The sequence below is a fragment of the Dermochelys coriacea genome, chromosome 2, assembly GCF_009764565.3.
Source record: "Dermochelys coriacea isolate rDerCor1 chromosome 2, rDerCor1.pri.v4, whole genome shotgun sequence".
Lineage (NCBI taxonomy): Eukaryota > Metazoa > Chordata > Testudines > Dermochelyidae > Dermochelys > Dermochelys coriacea.
Window position 1 is genome coordinate 189,496,740 of NC_050069.1, and position 19,294 is coordinate 189,516,033.

A 19,294-nucleotide genomic window follows, 5' to 3' on the forward strand; every position below is an offset into this window, starting at 1 on the left:
AAAAGACTAAGAAGCTTGCTGTTAAATAATCAATTGTATATAAATGCTGTTATAACTTCTAAATTTTACTGATGTAACACTTCCTATTTTGAACCTTTTCAGAATAAAGCGATGGAAGAAATACTGAAAATTAGATCAGAGTAAGTTAAATATTTTTCATCACCCTGAAAACTGGATCACAAAAGCTATTTTAAATACTGAAAATAATTTACTTACATCTTAAAAGACATTTTCCATCTAGCATTGAAGATCTGAACAAAAAAACTTAAAACCAGAAATCCTGTTTACCTTTTAAAATAATGACAGGTTTCAGAGTAGCAGCCCTGTTAGTCTGTATTCGCAAAAAGAAAAGAGGACTTTTGGCACCTTAGAGACTAACAAATTTATTAGAGCATAAGCTTTCGTGAGCTACAGCTCACTTGAAGTGAGCTGTAGCTCACGAAAGCTTATGCTCTAATAAATTTGTTAGTCTCTAAGGTGCCAAAAGTCCTCTTTTCTTTTAAAATAAACATTCAGTTCTTAGCATTTTTCATCAGTAGGTGGCAGTAGTAGTTTCTGTATTTGATACAAAAAGCTACTGTCTAGGTAAAGTGCTCTGAAATATGCTGAAACTGCATGAGGTTCTTTGAGTATGTGTCCTTGTGGATTCCACTGTAAGGTATGCATGCACATCATGCATGTGAGCTCAGAATCTCTTGCATAGCCATGTTGGTTGGGACCATGGCATGTATCCTGTGTTTCCTTGTGGTTCCCATGCAGGGGCATAAATGGCAGAGTGGCCTCGACACTCCCTCAGTTCCCTTACCCACCTGTAGCAGCAAGGTGAAATCCCAACCGTGTCCAATCAGCTCAGGCTTTGTCTAAGCTCCAAACTTACTTGTGAAAAGGTACTCACCTTGTTTTATTTTTTAAGTTCTTCCTTTTAGTTGAATGTTCCAAAAAACAAAACAAAAATGGAAAAGATGACAAGAGAAACACACACATCCCATGCCTCCCCGTTCACCAGGGCAAAGTTGTACAGCCATTTAAAATGGTGGACTCTAAGCCCTCTGTGCAGTGGCCTGATGCCCATACGTATGGGTATAGCAGGTGTGTTTTCTTCCTCAGGGAAGTTCACGTCTGTAAAATATGCTCCATCTGCTGCTGCATCTCCTCCCACACATGGAAATCCAGGGATGTGAAGCTCAAATGGCATCTCTTGGAGCAATCCATGAAGATCCCCTAGGTCTGAGGCTAAGTGGAGAGACTTCTGCCTTGCCTTGACACTGAGCCCCCTTCTGGCACTGATCCGGCACGGGCTGATGATACATTGCTACCTAGGTTTGCTTCTGAGGACCCACTCTCACCTTTCTTCCAGCACCATCTTCACTGCAACTGTGTCAGATGGCACTGTTGTTCCCAGAGGAGTTCTCCCTTTTTCCAGGCCTCTCGTTTCCTGACTCCACCAGAGAGACTGTAACAATGTCCTAGGATATACCCTAAGAACACTTAATCTTGTGGGCCCCTATAAGACTGGTAGTGGATAGGCCACCCACAATCTGCCACTGTGACCCTTCTGGTCATAGTGGGATCCGCCATCCCACCAGTTCTGCAGTCGTAACCAGTCACATATCTTCATGAGGAGAATATCCTGGTCCCCCTCAGCGTAACTATAGCAAGGGCCTCCTCACCAGAATCAGAGGAGCAACCAGGAAATCTGACAGGACAGGCCTGGGAAACACTCCAGATTCCTTCCCTGCCCAAAGAACCATGGGCTACTGTGTGCCTTGCCAATCCCACTAATCGCCAGGGTGATTGCCAAAGCCAGATGAGATTGAGCCAAATTCATACTTGTAGCTCTCTACAGGCAGAGGTATTTCTGGCTGATGGACTTCCTGCATGTCAGCACAGCTTCCAATCAAGGAAGGGAACAAGGGACAAATATTCCATCCAGACGTGGTGACTGTACAGCTGAGTACCTTGGAAAATGACTGCTCTTCACGTGTTCAGGAGATCCTAGCATGAAACAGTCCACAAGGAAGACTTACTCCTTCAAGTGGAAGAGGTTTTCTATATGTATGACACAACATCATCTAGTGTCAAAGCAGGCCTTGGCACCTAAAATTCTGGATTATTTACTGCGTTGAAAACATTCCAGACTATCCTTCAATTTGATCATCTGGTGGCAATATCAGTTTATCAGCTTCTGATATAGCACTTTCCTATTAAAGGTATTGAAGTTTCTTAAGGACCTTGTTCATGCTTATTCCACCAGTAACAGACTCAGCCCAGCATGAAACCTCAGGGCCTCCTAAAGCTGATGGGGCTGCCCTTTGAGCCCTCCCACCATCTGACCCTTAAAATAGTCTTTCTGATTGCTATCATCTCAGCCAGGAGAATGAGTGAGCTTCAAGTGCTCATGGCAGAACCTCCATAACCTCATTCCATAAGGACAAAGGAGTTCTGAGACCTCATGCAAAGCTAATCTCAATGTGGTGTCTGATTTTCATGTCAATCCAGCAATTTCTATTCTTCCCTAAGTAACACCCAGGGAGAAGAAACTAAAAACTTCAGACATATCTCATGCCCTTTAGTTACTACATTGACCCGACTAAATCTTTTTTAACTGTCCACATGCCTGTTGGTAGCAATAACTGGCCATTCTAAAGACCTGGCCATTTCATATCAATGACTACCTGGATAACCATCACCTGTGTTACCTGTTGGCGAATAAACTGCCTGCTCTGTCCATCAAGGCTCCCTCTACCAGAGCTCAGGCAAATTCCTCAGCCTATTTCCAAACATGCTGACATCCAAAATCTGCTAGGCTGCTTATGTGGCGCAATCTGTTTACATTTGTAAAGCATTGTGCACTGTATTTGGCTACTAGATCCAATGCCTCGTTGAAAAGAGCTATACATACCAATCTTTGTTTTAATGCAGCTAGCATTCCTCATTCTCAACATCCTGAAGAAGATACTGCTTGCCAGTCACCTACAGTGGCATCCATGCTGCCATATACTTGGAGAAGAAAGTACAATTGCTTACCCTATAATAAGATTTTTCAGGATGTTGTAGTCAGTGTGGATCCCACAACCCACCCTCCATTTCCACTTTCAAGGTCTTCAGCTAACATAGGTTTCAAATTGTGAGGGAAATGAGGGAGAGTCAAGACCACTCTGCTCTTTATGCCATCTCATAGACCCAACGGACACAACTCTGAAAAAGAATCTGATCTCACCTACATGGACACTTGCATACTTAGTGGCATACACACTGACTCCAACATCTCAAAGAACTACAGTTATGACAGGGTAAGTGACTGTGGTTTTTTTGTTCATTTGTAAGACTTTTCAAAGCCAATTTGATTCAGAAAAGAGGGCCGGTCCTATGAAGAAGCATAAAATGTATCTGAGTAGCCACACTGATCTTAATGGGATTGTGCATATGAGAAAGTGGTTGCAGCATGGGCCTTAGATTTATCTTTTGAAAAAGCTTATTACTTATTAGGGACACTCCTGTTAAAATTAATATTTTAGTTTAGTTTATTGCTTGAATTAAAACCAGACATTAGATTTAAAACTGAAGAATTTTAAAAATCCAACTTTTCACCATTTATTTATTGTACTATTTACTTAACTTTTTCCCTTCAGTCAGCATGAATGATGAAAATAAACAATTTACTATGCATCCGGCGAAGTGGGTATTCACCCATGAAAGCTTATGTTAGTCTATAAGGTGCCACAGGACTCTTTGCCACTTTTACAGATCCAGACTAACACAGCTACCCCTCTGATAATTTACTATTTGAGTGCCATTAGATTGCCCTATGCCATATAAATATGGGGCGGGGGAGCCATATTTAGTCTCTGCTGCTAGAAATTCACCAGTATATGCTGCATATTGGGCGGACAGTAGTCAAGACTGGATGGATGGATGAATCGGTCTTGAAATAGTGCTGATATTATCATTAGCTAATCCGTGTCAGTTCAAATACTCATGCAATAACAGTGCTGCAATAGTTAGACGATGAATCCTGCAGGGGCATATTTTCCATGCAAATAAAACTTGTAAAAAATGGAAACGATTTTGGGTTTAGTCATTAATTATTAAAACCTGTCTTTTTAAAAACTAAATTTTGGACTGAACTACTAGATAGTTTCCCTTTTTAATTGTAAGCAGGAATTTTTTGTTATCCTCAAAATGTATTGTTTTTCAAATAACTCTTTTCAAGTTTGCCTAAATATTCTTCAAAATCTGCTTTAACTGAGCAGAGCTCATGTAAACAAAGAAAGAGAGAGGTTCCAAGAGTTGGATCAGTGTCAAAGTAACACTGCTGGTGTGAGAAACCAATAGGGTTGCTTCACTGAATGTTCACATCTTAAGTCTTTAGTGCTAGAAATGAATATACCTTTAGAAAGATGGAAAATTAAGCTTTCCAGTAATGTGTATAGCATTTGTTCCTAGCCTTGATGGCGTGTTAGATATTGCACATTACATTCACATCAGCATTCTGATTCCCATCAAACTTTTCCCTGCGCGCGCACATACACCCCACATGGAATCACTGCTGTTCATCATCTAAAATCCTGCAAATGGTGTAAACCATTAATCTCCAATTTTAGGAATTTGAGACTATTGGCTTCTCCTGTGATGTCAGAATTCAAATAGCTGGAATGGGAGGGAAGCAAAATTCTAAATAGAATAAGCTGATTTTAAACCATGCATCACCTCACGTTTTTGTCAGTATTTGCTGCTGAACATTATATAGTACTTCTAGTTTGTCTATTTAACTTGGTTTTATTTTCTCATGTGCCCATCACCACAGTAGTTTGGTGCTGCTTAGAATTTAAATATTAAACTCAGTATTTGCATCACTTCTGTGGTTTCTTCTTCCAGCAAAGCCCCATGCATCCTGCTGTCATCAGCAATTCCTTTTTTACATTCAAGAAGAGTGTCAGTGGGCCAAAAGAATTAAAGGTGACTGGCAAAGAATTTTTTTAAAATGGGTTGGGTTTTTTTTTTTTGCTGTTTATAGATAAAGATGACCTGAATGTCTATTTTTCCCCCTAATTGATTTTTTTAACCTTGCAAATATAGAGAATGTCAAATCTGGAATTCCCTGGCTTAGCTAGAGGATTTCTTGGGTGGGTGAGTGTCTCGGGATGTATACTGTGAGCACTTGCACATAAATTGAAGAGGCAAAATGCTGAATCCTTAATAAAGACAACTTGTGTCCCACATGTTCATTAAGCACTAGATTTAAATAAGTGTTTTAACTAGTCAGACAAAAATTCTCATCTCCTCCAATGCTCAGCTGACTGCTTTTAATCTTATCTCTTGTAGTGTCATATTTTACTAGTGCTCTGGTCACCAAAGAGTTTTCTAGAGTAGAAAAGACCTGAATTACTAATGTAAAAAGCAAAGTGGGATGGGAGGAATCACTTTTTCCAACAAACCTTTCAGGCCGTTTTTATTGCATTATGAAGAAGCAATAAGGCATGAGGCCTGTTTTTTTCCAGCTTTGTAAGTTCTCTTAAGTGGAGAAAATATCAGACAAAAAATATATTGTCTATTGTTGTCTCTTCTCACCTTTTAGGCCTTTTGTTGCTCCTCTTGAATGTGGAAACAGGACCTGCTCTTTGCAGCAGCGCTGGTATTCAGTCTCTCAGACTTCTGGGGAGGAAAAATGGAAGTAAAACTGTATTAAGTTTATGTAAAACATGAATAGGTTCACAAGTGTATATTCATTAACAGTGGAAATACTGGTAACACACGTGTTTTAAGATCTTACACTTCACAACCTGCCAGGGCTAGAAACATTTTGGCAGAGCAAAATGTTTCCTGAGCACTGCTCCTGGTCTTGTGATCAAGAAGAAGAATGTTCAAAGCATCACTATGAGCAGGACAGGCTGAATTAATTGTGAGTGAAAATTCTATATGTAAAGAGATATTCACCAGTAAGTAATCAAATATAGTAGTTATATATATATATATGAATCTGAGTTCACCTTCTGAGTGCTGAATTTTTGTGGGTGAAGTGCACTCTAGGAAGTTCTTGTAGGCTAGGATTCCATTTCCAATTTCATTAGCTTAGTTGAGAGAGTTGGAAATTTAAGTTTGAAATGGAACACTTCTGCCCAGCATTGAATCCCAAGTGAAGGACACTAGCTAGGGTATGCCTACACTGCAAATAGACACCACAGCCGGCCTGTGAAGCTGACTTAGGCTCCCAGGGGTCAGGCTAAGGGGCTGTTTAATTGCTGTGTAGATGTTCAGGCTCAGGCTGCAGTCCGAGCTCTGGGGCCCTCCCACCTTGCAGGGTCCTAAAGTGTGCACTCCAGCCCAAGTCTGAATAGCTACATCACAATTAAACAGACTGTTAGCGCAAGCCCAAGTCAGCTGGAACAGCCCAGCCACAGCTTTTTTTTATTGCAGTGTAGACATACCCTTAAAAGATTGGGCAATTGAAGATGGTGGTTATGTACCAATGTTAAACAGTACCTATTAACGGATACCAGGGCACGTATGCCAAAAGGACCTTTTAATAAAAGAATGTGATGGGATATAGAGGAGTGATGTGAATGCATTAACATGGTTAATTTGAATTGTTTTGTAATTCTTTTATACCTGCAGATTAGCAGAGACCAAAAATGCCCTTAAGAGTACAGAGAGTGCCTATCTTGAAATGACCATGGAAATAGAACGAACAAGAGCTTTGGAGTCAAAAACTTTCCAGGAAAAAGAAGAAATGAGATCAAAACTGGAAGAAACCCGTGAAGAGAGAGACAAAATTGAAAAGGTTATAAACAACATATGTGACTTTCTTTCGCTAATTGTATCCACTAGAACCTCACTGATTGGGAGACAAACCCATGATAAATAGTCAATATTGTGAATTAACCAGAAAACAGTAAAGGAATCAAGGACTGCCTCCCAAAATGTAGCTTTTTATTTTATAGATTTTTTTATTTCAACTGTATTTCGTAGTGTAGTAATCAAATGCCCAGGGGAGTTCTATGCAGAGATGTGATCTGAAATGCAGATCAACCAACTGTACTTTTCCACTAGAGAAATCTAGTCTAGTAGCCAATGAGAGTGAGGAACAAGTAGGTGTCAATTGGTAGATGGACCCACAGGTATGTGTTATGCTACAACAAACTTAAATATAGTAGAACCTCAGAGTTATGAACACCAGCATTACGAACTGACCAGTCAACCACATGCCTCATTTGAAACCGGATGTACGCAATCAGACAGCAGCAGACAAAGAAAAAGTAAATACTGTACAGTACTGTTAAACATAAACTACTAAAAAAAAGGGGGGGGGGGGGAGAAAGCAGCATTTTTCTTCTGCATAATAAAGCTTCAAAGTTATATTAAGTCAATGTTCAGTTGTAAACTTTTGAAAGAACAACCATGTTTTGTTCAGAGTTATGAGCAACCTCCATTCCTGAGGTGTTCTTATGAACACTGAACTCTGAGGTTCTACTGTAGCAGTATTGCCAATTTCAAAAGAAACTGCTTTCTTACAATCTGAACATGTGAAAAAAAAAATACAGTTGTATTTAATTTGTTTAATTACAGGAGATGGACTTGCTAAGGAAGCAAGTAGAGTTTCTCGCTGTGGAGAACGGGAAGTTAGTAGGTCACCAAAACCTAAACCAGAAGATTCAGTATCTTGTGAAACTGAAGAAAGATTATGCCAAACTTACTGAGGTATGCGTCCCAGAGATTAGAATACAGATTAAATAAATGATCTGTGGTAGAACAGAAAGCAAAAGCTTGATCAGGAGACTAGACTTCCGATTCCTCTATTTAAGTATACTTGGCATCCTACAATTCTGTGCAATAATGTTTGGTTCATAGCTAGTCAGTTTCATCATCAATGTCAGTATTGTTCAGTTTTCTTAATTACTCCTGTAGTTTATAAAACACAAAAGAAGTTGTACAGCTTGCAAAAATTAGTTAATGTCATCACATTTAGGTGACTTTTTTTTTTTTAAACTTAGAATAAGTATCTCTTGAGACAGTCTGTCTTCTAATTCTGAGTACCATATTTCTCTCTCTACAGGAGGTTGAAAAACTGCGTGTTGAAAATGTCTTTTTGAAGGAAATTAAAAAAGCTGAACCATGTCAAGAATCTTGATCAGCCACAACAACAAATAAACTTGCAAAACTGATCATTTAAAAACGTTGATAGACTTTAAAGAGAGAGTTCTAAAAGTAAAGCTTCTCCTTCATCACTATTAACTAGAGCCCTTCATCAGATGTACTCAGGATAATCAGTTATTTCAGTCTGTGTAATGTGCCAGGTGGTGGTTTGTAGTGAAACAGTCTGCCTCAGCTCATCTGGCAGATTTTCTAACCCCCACTTTTTGAAGTTGTTCTACAGCTTTATCCATAGGTGCTGCAGGACTTTCCTTGCAACTTTGTACTTGTACAGGAAAAGTGACTAGTTTTCATTGGAACATTCTCTATTTCTTGTTTCCTTTTGTACTTTAATTCAGGTCAATGCTTTTTTTTTTAATGCTAGGGGTTTTTCACATTACCTCAGTTTGTAGAAAGGTATTTTGTACAAATTCAACTAGTATCTAAACTTCTGCCTGTTGTTTTTATGGATGTCTAAATGTTGATACTAGAATGATGAAATTCACTTGTCAAGTTGTGAAATGATTCAAATTTCTTTATTGCTCAAAAATACGTTTTTTATTAAGAAGTTTTTTCAATAAAGCAAGAATGTCAATTTAATAATGAATTGATTTGTAAATAGTACTATGAATATTTGGAATCTTGTGGCATAATATTTGCTTGCTTTCCCTTATTCCACTCTTTCTGGAATTCAAGTGCTCTCAAAACAAATTTTTTTCACTGAATAAGCTTCAAACAGGGACTTCTGTAGTGATAAGAAACCATTCTGCACTAGTATTGTTGAGAATAACCTCATTGGCTAACTTGTTTGAGTACTGTATAACTGAAAATTCTATCAAACAGAAGTCCATCCCCTGTCAATAGTTTTAAATGTATGCAACATCTTGTAAGAATACATTAGAACCTCATTAGTTGTCCTAAAGACTTGGCGATGCATTGCAAATGACTGGAATATTCAAAATAGGGGGGAAAGTATTGATAATGCATTACAATATTAATTGGACAAATGTGTTAGTTGACTTTTATCTGTTTGATAGTGTCAGTAAATATTTTGTATTGTTTTGTATAAATAATTAAGTCTTAATGCAATTCCTTATTACAGCACTTCACTATTGCTGAGAAGAAGGGAAGAGACCATTTTTGTGTGAACTAGAGGGTATGAAGTTTAGTGAGGTTCTACTGTAATTAACTAGGGGCTAAAATGACGGTGATTTTTTGTCAGTTTAGCTATGAATTAAATATTTTAAAGTCAGATATTAATATTCTGTATGAAAAGTAACCTAATACTCCAGAGTAGTTTCTATTTGAAATTTTTCAGGAAGAGGAGAGAAAAGGGAAATCAAATCTTTAAGATGGGCCTCCAGAAAACTGAGGGTGTTAACTTGCCCTATTTAGACTAAATCAGGAAATTCACTTATTTCAGAGATGAAGTAATTTTAGAGAGGACCTCAACTCTTGCTCCCTTCATTCCTTGTGGACAATGAGGTCTTTCTTTTCTGCAATAACTCTCCACCTTGATAGCAGTGAGGTATAGAGGTACTTCAGAGCTTGATAGCTTATCTGATATATTGCAAAATTTGTAATACTGTTAAGGAACAGCAAACAAGTTATGGCAGCTATGGTAATACAATTTGTACCATTTTTTATGGCGTATGTTTATAATGTATAGTAGTTCTTCTGGAATTGTCACTTTTTAAATAAAGATTTTTGTATATAAATTATTTTATTTTTTTTCCTATACTGTACGCTCTAACTTTTAGACTTGGGGATAGATCCACAAAAGGACTTAGGTGCCCAAGTATAAAGTGGAGAACCTCAGAACCCTGACTCAGCTGCCACCTAACCTTGTAGGCGTCTAAAGTCCTAGGGCCTAAGTTTCCACCAGTAAAGTCGCCATGGTGCCTACATTTCTGATGGCAGGCTGCTGTGTGCATGCCTCAGTGCTGATGCCTAGCCCTTGTCCAAACCCCAGCTGGATTCACAAACTGGGCACCTATCTCACCGGCACAGCCCAATCTTAGTGTAGGTCTACTGGGTCAGGCCCCATACAAAATATATACCCTATACTCCAGTGCTTAGCGCACGCTGCCAGGATGTGGGAACCCAAGTTCAATCCTGATTCTGCCTGAGTTGGAACAGGAACGTGGACCTTGCCATCCCATATGCCAGGTCAGTGCCCTAACCACTGGGCTAGAGAGTTATTCTTGCTTTCTGGCAAAATGAATATATAAGGAGAGCATCACCATCATGATGTGTTTTTGTTTTGGTTTTTGTGAGAAATGGTTGACTTGGCTTAGGTACCTAACTCCAAGAGAAGATTCATGGCTGTGACTCCCTAGTGAAAATAAATGCCTAAAGCCCAGATTTTTAAAGATAGGTGGGATTTTCAAAAGCACATAGGCATCTAATACCCATTGATTTCACCCTAAATCAGTGGTCCCCAAACTTCAGGGTGCCCCCCAGGGGGGACCAGAAGAATGTTTGGGGGGCTAGGGCCAGCCCCCATGGGGTGGGGAGAAAGCACCACCCAGCTCTGCTCCAGCCCCACCCCAGCTGCAGTTCCACTTCTGGCCCCACCCCTAGCTGTGGCCTCAGCCCCCGGTTCCCAGCTTGGCCATAGCTCTGCAGCCAGCTGTGGCCCTGGCTCCAACCTCAGCCCCACTCCCAGCTGCAGCCCCATCCCTGACCGTGGCTCCTGGAGCACGTTGACAGCAGTAAGAGGGGGGCATGAGGTAAAAAGTTTGGGGACCGCTGCCCTAGATGCTTTTGAAAATTCCACTAGGCACCTAAATATCTTTTTTAAATCTGGCCCTAAATACATTGAGGTGCAGGTCTTATCTCACATCCTTTTTGGCGTTTCCCATTTGCTAGTTTAGGCAGCTCCCTGCTCAGTGCTGCCTTTTTGTGTATCCCATTCCTAGGTGAATAACTCCCCACATACATTGTATAGGGAGCCTCGCTGCCTAACCCAGGACTGAGGATTCCACTGAATGGCAGGACACCTAAAGTTAGGTATTGTATATGAAGGCTAATTCTCCTTTGTGGATCTAGCCCTTTGACCCTATTTTATAATGGAATTAATAGAAGTTGCAATCTGCACAAAATAATGGGTCCAGTGGGATTTCTCTTCCTCCTAAATAGCTAAAAAAGTGGGACTGGAGGAATCTTTTTATGATCCAAATTCACTAAAGTCCCCTCCTGCCGCTTTCCTACCAAAAGCAAATTCGTGTTTCTTCTACTTGTCACTATCAGATTTTCTGAGGAAGGTTTATATGGTCAGTTAGGGTTATAGTTGTGCAGCTAACTGATTGGATTACTGGGTATTTAGCTCACCATGTGCTTTCCCCATGGCAGTGACTTAAGCCAAATTTTTGGAGTGGGTTTACCTTCACACCCTGTCATTGATGTGTCTGTTATGACCAGCAGACATTCTGGCTTCATCAGTCCTTTCAAGCTCCCCAAAAGCTTTGCTATGTGGTTCCTTGCTGCATCTTCTATTTTACGTAAAAGGTGACTGGATTTACTCAGTTAAAAAATCACAAAATTTCAAAGCATACAGTTAAGCAGCAAAGCAGGAAGAGTAGATGGTCATGCAAAAATATTTCAACTAATTGTGAGAGCACAAAGGGATTTACAGAACTGACAACAAAAATGTTGCCTTAAAAAACAATAATATGTTAGAATTGCTTTAGAGAACCAAGGAAATGGGCCTGCTGAACTTTTGCCAATCAAAGCATCACATGGTGCCCGAACTCACATTGCAATTACTGCCTTTCTTTAAATAACCTGTAGTGAGGGGCCGTGGCCTTCCAGATGTGGGGGGACAGCCATGACTGCCTCCTAGTGGGCAGAGCCAGGACACCCATGCCCACCCTGCCAGAAGCAGAGGGGCAGGACAGGAACTGGAAATATAAAAGTTGGGCCCTCCAGCTCAGTTGGAGAGGGACCCCCAGGAGAAAGGACATCTCCAATGCACTGTTGGAGCTTGGATCCAACAGCGGCCTCTACAGCACCCGAGACCCAGAAGGGCTGCTGGTTGCCGGAGACACCGAGGTGCTGTTGGGGGTGCCTTTAGCTGTTTACCTAAGCAAGAAAAACAATGACCCTGGGACTCGGGTACCCCCCTTGAATGGGAGTGTAGGAAGTAGCCCCGGGGAGCCAAATATAGTTCGACTGTGTTGTTGACTGACAGCCGGCCAGCATGTTGTGGGTGGACCCCTGCTGACCCCGTGGCGGACCACTCTGCCACTGCTAGGGCCTGGGCTGGGACCTGGTGGAGTGGGGTGGGCCTGTGTCCTCCTACCTGCTGCCACCCCACCCAGGCGTGGCAGGCTCCCCACTCTAGGCCAAGGGGCCTGTGTTTGTCAGCAGTCTGCCACAGCCAGGACCCCTGACTATATGCCCAGACAAAGCACGGCATAGACTTCGCTGCCTGCCTTGCCTAAGGGCTGAGCTTATAGACTTCACTGCTCTGACCTGACTATAGGCCAGAGCCCTCTAACTGTTTGGTGCCTTGCACTGCCTGAGGACCTGGGCTCTGAGACTATTGATTACTCCGCCCTGCCAACTGGCAGAGCCCCAGTGCTAGTTCCCCCTGAATTGTGCCCCTCCAGACGGACGGAGGGACAGCCGTGACTGCCCTGCATAACCATAGAATTGTATAAATTGTCACATTAAGGAACCCCACAGGTGTATCCTGACTTTTATCAGAATGTTTCAAACATGCAGGAGCAGCTTTAACCTGAGTTCTAGACGGATGCTTCAAGCTGGGCTTATGCCATTTTCTCTACTGTACACACCCATACAGAATACAACAGACCACTCAACATTTTTAGTAGCTTTTCTAAGCATGTGTTTGATCAAAAGAACCTACTTTCAGCTACTGTGCAACTCTGACGTATTTTCCTCTGACAGAGTAGAAGTCACGCCATCAGATTACTGGAAATCCTAAAAGCACAGAGGCAAAGTCTGCTGGAGCTCTGATTTACTACATTCAGAGATAAGCTATGAACCTCAGCACTGCAGACTGCTAATGGCTACATTACAATAGCCTCAGGCCTGCCCCAGCTTGTGCCAGTAAGGTCAATTTACCATGCAGTGGAACAGAGTCAAAGGGAGTCCAGCCGTGCACATCCGTTGTCTGTTTTATGATGCCACATGCACTCTTTGTGCCGGTGTGACCAGAAGACCCAGCATGTTAAAAACTGTATTTACAATCTAGATTTAATTGGGGAAGAGAGTGGGTCTTTAAGTCTGTTCTTGTTTTTCTTTCTTTTTTTTAAAAAAAAAATACTGAACTAGTTTACAGCTAGGGTGACCAGATGTCCCATTTTTAAAGGGACAGTCCTGTATGTAAGCCCTCCTGCAGGTGTCCCAACTTTCTTAAAAACAGGCAAATTGTCCTGTATTTCCTCTCTCTCCCCTCCTCTCCCCCCCATGAGTACTGGTGGGTCCTGCTGCTGGCTGGATCCCTTCTCGCCAGCCGCCCACCCATGAGTGGTGAGTGGCGGGGGGTCCAGTGGCTGACTATGGGGGTGGGTATCCAAGGCTGGTGGCAGGGCTGGCTGCTCCCCATGCTGCGTCATCAGCGCAGCCCCCCCGCTGCGTACCGGCTCTCAGCCAGCAGGGCCCCATCCGGCCAGTGCTGACTGCACACTGCAGTGGCTGGTGTATACGGGCAGGTGCCAGGGGGTGGCCAGTTATGTGTCACCTCTGCTGCCCACCCAGCAACCATTTAGATGCTCACCCTCTCGCTGTCTTCTCCCTGCTTTGCCCCTTCACCTCCCCTCAGCCCCATTGCTCTTCCATATTTCCCTCCCCACCCCGGCGGGGCTCATCCTGCTCCCAGCAGTGTGTGGAGAACCAGCCCCGCATCGGAGCAGTCAGCTCACCAACAGCCTGGCCAGCCGGCTCCTTCCTTCCCACACTGCTTTTGGCTGGGCCAGCACCCTGGGAAAGCCCAAGACCCTCTGGCCTGAGCCTCTGGCCAGGAGGAGCCGAGCCCTGCACGTGCCAAAGCCCCGCAGAGTGCTGGCATGGGGAAGCCCCTCAGCTAAGCTCTGGAGTGGTGGTGAGCGGGAAGCAATTTACAGCCTGTTTGTGCCCTGACCCTGCAGGCTCCACTGCAGCCTCTCAGGCAGGGGCATAGCACTCTCTTCACCACCATCCCGCTGCGCTGCCCTGGGTCCTGCCCCCAGGGAGCACGGGGCTGCTCTGTCCTGTAGGCACCCTCCCCTGCTGAGCCACCTCTCTGGCTGGGATCGCTGATGCTCCTGCACTCAGGTTCCCTGTACCCTGGTGCACAATGCATCCTTAGGGCTTAACCCCTTCCTGCCTGCACTGTAGCCCAGGGACAGAAGGCGACTGGGTTATGGTGGTGGTTAGCGGCAGCCTGAAGGTATTAGCTGCCTTTCAACACTATGCAAGCAGGACGGGACAAGCTGCTTCCAGCCACGTGGGAGCCCTGGGAGAGAGGAGCTCTGCAAAGACACAGGACAGGTCATCCCTTCCCCACCGCCTCCTCCCGTGCTGGCATAGACACCAATTTCTCCTGGTGCTGGTGGGTGCTTGACCCCCTCGCCCCGGTCCCATTCTAACCCCTTCCCCAAAGTCCCCACCCCAACTCTGCCCCCTCCTTGCCCCTACTGGACTCCTTCCCCAAATCCCCACCTCTTCCCCTGAGTGCACTGCATTCCCACTCCTCTCTCCCATAGTTTGTTATGGAAAGTGCTGGGAGTAGAAGTGTGGACACGGCCCACTCAAGGGAGGAGGAGGAGGTGGAAGTGAGCTGGGGCGGGGCGGGGAGCTTGGCTGCCGGTGGGTGCTCCAGCCCCAGAGCACCCACGGAGTCAGTGTCTATGGCAGCTGGAAGCAGCTCCCATCCCACGCAGTGCTGAAAGGTTGCTGTTGACCACATTCTGGTGTGATCCCTGACAGAAATCTGGGGGGTGGGGCATGTGACCCTGCACGCCCCCCGCCCATGTGTTGCCTTGGGAAGATGTGGCAGCAGGTACATGGAGAGGCGGGTCCATCTTGGGGGCCCAGTCATGCACAGAGGGCGGAGAGCATGGGGCAGGGAGGGTCAGCTCAATTGTTCACGCCCCCCATGTGATAGAGGTATACAGGAGTGTGTGTGTGTGTGTGTGTGTGTGTGTAACCTCTCCCCATGTGATTGTCAGGCAGGGGGATAGGGGATGTTTGTATCACCCCTCCCTATGTGAACCCTCAAGCCTTAAAGAGAGAAGGGAAATAAAAAGAATCCAACTATGCAGTGTTTCTCTTTAACAGGGGCTCAGTCAACTTGATGTTAATTTGAATGTTTGTACTGCATGGTTCTGATTGATTGCCACTGAACTCACTTGAATACCCGTAATTGTTCAAGGTGTCCTTATTTAGCATAGGGAAATATGGTCACCCTATTTATCGCAGTATTTTGTAATGATATGGCAGTTGCCAATTCCTTCAAATATAGCAATAGAGCTGGTTGAAATTTTTTATCGAAGTAATTGAGATGAAAAATGGCTTTTTGTCAAACAAAACTTTTCATGGAAAATAGTCATTTTTGACAACACTTGCCCCTCTCTTAATGGAAAACCAGAAACGGAAATGTTTTCAGTAAAAGGATTTTCAAAAGTGAAATTATTTTGGATCATTTTTTTGATTTAAAAAAAAACACTGAAAATGTTTATGGGAGCTTTTAACAAATACATTCTCCCTCCCTCCCCCCATTCCCCATGAAGAATAACGTATTTTTCTACCAGCCCCATATAAAAGCATCTTATGTAGGGTGACCATATTCCCCAAAGGGAAAACGGGACACCGTATGAGGTTGGCCTGAGCTCTGCCTGTGCTCCGCACAAGGCTGGGGTTGCTGCTTGCCCTGAGCCCCGCCCCCCTGTGAAGCAGTCGTTGCTTGCTGGAGTTATGCCTCCCCCCTCTGTGTGGGGCTGGCATTGCCCCTCACCCCCTGCACATTCCTCCGCATTGCACCCCACTTTTCTGACAAAAGTGGGCATTTGTCCCATTTGCTCTTGCCAATTGATCAAGTCGACAAGAGCAAAGGGGACAAATGCTCACTTTTGCCAAAAAGGTCAGGACAGGGCTTAAAAAAGGGACTGTCCTGGGCAAAACGGGACATATGGTCACCCTCATCTTACAGACAATGATCATCCACTTCCTTCTACAAGATGAGCAATGTAAGGCTCCAGTCCTGCAAGGAGGACCACAGAGGCAGACTTCTGGATTTGCCTCCAGAGAGCATTGTGGGTTTGGAGACTAAATCAATTAGAGCCTAGTCACACACCAGGGGAGAATGCCTAAACTAGAGTGCTCCACAAAAATCCAAGCCTTTTCATGTACCATCATTGGGTACATCATACTAGATATGTATAGGAATAAGAAGCAATAACAGAGTTACAGAACCCAAAAGTAACGAGGTTTATTGTCATGAAAGAGGCAAGTGCAAATTAAAAAGAATTTGCCAAACAGGTAACAAAAGGGAGACTGTTCAGAAGACCTGTGCTTGGGATCTGGTTTTAGGTTGTTTCTTTAAGAAAAGCCATGTTATGTGAGTTGAAACCTCGCGGTATGCTACAATCGGCACAATAATGCATAATACCTGTATATCAACCACGACAATGCATGATACTGCCAGTCCGGTAACATATGATACACCCCAATCCATCCTATGAATCGAGGCATACATGGAACACCAAAATAGGAATGACAGTAATTGACAGATAAACCATTACTTCACCCAATCCAGGAGTTTAAAAAGGCAAAACAGCGTGCAGATACTAATGGCATTATCATTACACAAAGCTTGTGATTGTTACAAAAGGAAAAGCTAACCTCAGTGTGAGCCACAGTCTAATCATTCCCACTTTCTCAAAACAAGTCCTTAATCATCATAAACTGACAAATTAATACAGGTGAAAGTAGATTTTAACAATCTTTATTAAATCCCCATTAACTAGAATCAAAGCAGCTGTGCCCTTAAGCCACTTACATTACCTTATCTCCTATTATAGCCTATAATCCATTAATCAAGGAGGCAGGAAGTGCCAGTGACATCCGTCTCTAGTACATATTCAGCAAGACCAAGACTGACACCCTGTTAAGATATTCAGTAATTCCTAGGCGGTGATGGTAATCATCTTTTCCCCAGATATTCCTTTGACTTGGTTAGATGTCAGTTTGGCTACAATTTTTCTCTCTCCTGTTTTATTTGGAGCACATATTATTTGGGATTTAATGATCCTACCAGGCATTATGTCTCTAAGGAGAAGGGGGGAAAAAAGACAGTTACTAATACAATGCTGTGTGTAGTCACTGCTTTCTAACAGTTTCTTTGCCAATGAAATATAGCTTTCATAGTCTACATAGAACTGATATTTCCTGCAGCCTGAACACAAAGTGCAACAAAAATTCTATTGGGGGTGGGGGAGAAGGGAAGGAAAGAACCAAAGAGCCAATTGGTGGTTAGGGACTAGATCCACAAAGGGACTCTGGTGCCTGACAGCCACTTTAGGTGCCTAAGGACAACATTTAGGCAATGCTGAGCTCTGCCTAACACTATGTGCCTAAATTTCTGCAGGTGTGTATGCACAAAACTGCCTAACTTTTGGTGCCAACTTGCTCAGCACCCTAGTTCACACCTAAGCCCCAGCAGGATTCTCAGAATAGGCATTTCCACACCTATCTGGCCTGCAGGGACTGATCCATTAAGTGTTCCCAGAGCATGTCTAAATCCTTACAATGGACCGCTGGGGCGAACAGATGCGGAATTTTGCAGACTGGGGCATACCACCTTCTCTGTGATTAGAACACTTGCCTGGGATGTAGGAGGCCTGTTTTCAAATTGCCGCTCTGCCTGATTTGGAGCAGGGACTTGAACTCAGGTTTCCCACATCTTAGCCAAGTGGTCAGGGCACTCACCTATCAGCTATAATGGGCTGTGAGTCTCTCTCTTTCTGGGTTTTGGCTGCAAGGCCACAGGCTACCAAAGCAGCTGACCTGGCTTAGGCATCTAACTCCAGGAGAGAATGCACCCTCTGGCTTGGACTTAGGCGCTGAGCACCCTGAGAGGGGTGGGACTTAGCCTCAGCCTTTCCTACTTGCTCACTTAGGTAGCTCTCCACTCAGTGTGCTGGCTTCTGTGAATCCCCTTCTTAGGCACCTAACTCTCCTCATGCATTGTATGGTGGGGGTCTGGGGCCTAACTCGGGGCTGTGGACTCCATCAGGCGGCAGGCTGCCTTGAAGTCCGGCATGCCAATGCCTAAATGCCCTTGTGTATTTAGCCCTAGGTTTCTTTTCACTGTCTCCAGAGATGTGGCTTCCTCCACTTTCCTTGGCAGACCATCCCACACTCTGATAAGGCTAAAGTAATTGAAAGGAAAAGGCAAAGAAAGTCAATTCTTTAGCTGTATATGTTGAATAAACCAATGTTAGATGGGCTGCTACACAGAAACATACATTGTGTAGAGTTGCACCTGCTTGCACCAGGTCTGACTAGGGCCGATAGACTTTATAAAGCCAATGGAGCATATTACTGTATGTACTTAATTGCTTTTAAAAAGTGTACAAATTTCTACAGACAGCAGAAGATATACATTAATCTAATGCAAAGTACCACAATTATTTGAAGTGTAATCTCACCCTTGATCAATTGTTTCCATTTTAAAAATGCCCAGTCCTTCTACATGCAATTTGCACTTTTCCAAGGGAATAGACAAGGTATTTTTGAAGATAAAGGAGCAGGTAAAATCTTCATTAATCTTTACAGTTTCTGGCATCTGCAAAATAAAGAAGGATTACAGAGGCACAGACTAGGTGCATCCTCTTATTAAAAAGCAGAATAGAAGATGTCTATGGCAGATTGCATTAAAAGAGAGAGTGACCATGAGAAAGTCATGCCTTAGTCAATAAGACAAATAGCTGAGGTCAGAGAGTTAACAGAAACCAGAGATGTTAGTCATCTGGTCCATTTCCCTGCCAAGATAGAGTTGTTTTCCACATAGATTCTCCAGGGCTTTGTACGCTCCAATTTTAAATGACTGGAACAATGTAGTTTCCACCACTTTCCTTGGGAGTCTACCATCTAATAGATTTCATTGACAGGAAATAGTCTTTAATATTCAACCCAACATTTCATTTGATCAATT

General features: G+C 43.3%; 2 protein-coding genes across 13 annotated transcripts in view; one reads left to right on the forward strand and one right to left on the reverse strand.

The window, feature by feature from the left end:
* Positions 1-9,848, forward strand: part of KIF15 (kinesin family member 15) — a 55,216-nt gene extending 45,368 nt beyond the window's left edge. For 4 of the 5 annotated variants that reach the window (XM_038389228.2, XM_038389233.2, XM_038389235.2 and 1 more), the window contains 4 exons: positions 103-140; positions 6,616-6,781; positions 7,567-7,698; positions 8,054-9,848. In XM_038389228.2, coding sequence (XP_038245156.1) covers positions 103-140; positions 6,616-6,781; positions 7,567-7,698; positions 8,054-8,128 — 411 coding nt within the window. In that variant the 3' untranslated portion in view covers positions 8,129-9,848. Of the gene's footprint in view, positions 1-102; positions 141-4,878; positions 4,960-6,615; positions 6,782-7,566; positions 7,699-8,053 lie in introns of those variants that run through there. The other variant, XM_043508875.1, reaches the window with a different exon arrangement.
* Positions 9,849-16,542: 6,694 nt separating this feature from the next.
* TGM4 (transglutaminase 4) overlaps positions 16,543-19,294 on the reverse strand; it is a 51,556-nt gene continuing 48,804 nt past the window's right edge. For 6 of the 8 annotated variants that reach the window (XR_006279255.1, XR_006279257.1, XR_006279254.1 and 3 more), the window contains 3 exons: positions 18,789-18,925; positions 18,246-18,509; positions 17,342-17,406 (listed from right to left, as the gene is read on the reverse strand). Coding sequence is in view for 2 of the 8 variants with exons in the window: in XM_038391631.2 (XP_038247559.1) it covers positions 17,265-17,406; positions 18,789-18,925 (279 nt within the window). In the remaining 6 variants the exon portion in view is untranslated. Of the gene's footprint in view, positions 17,407-18,245; positions 18,510-18,788; positions 18,926-19,294 lie in introns of all 8 variants that reach the window. The other 2 variants (XM_038391631.2, XM_043508877.1) reach the window with 1 other exon arrangement.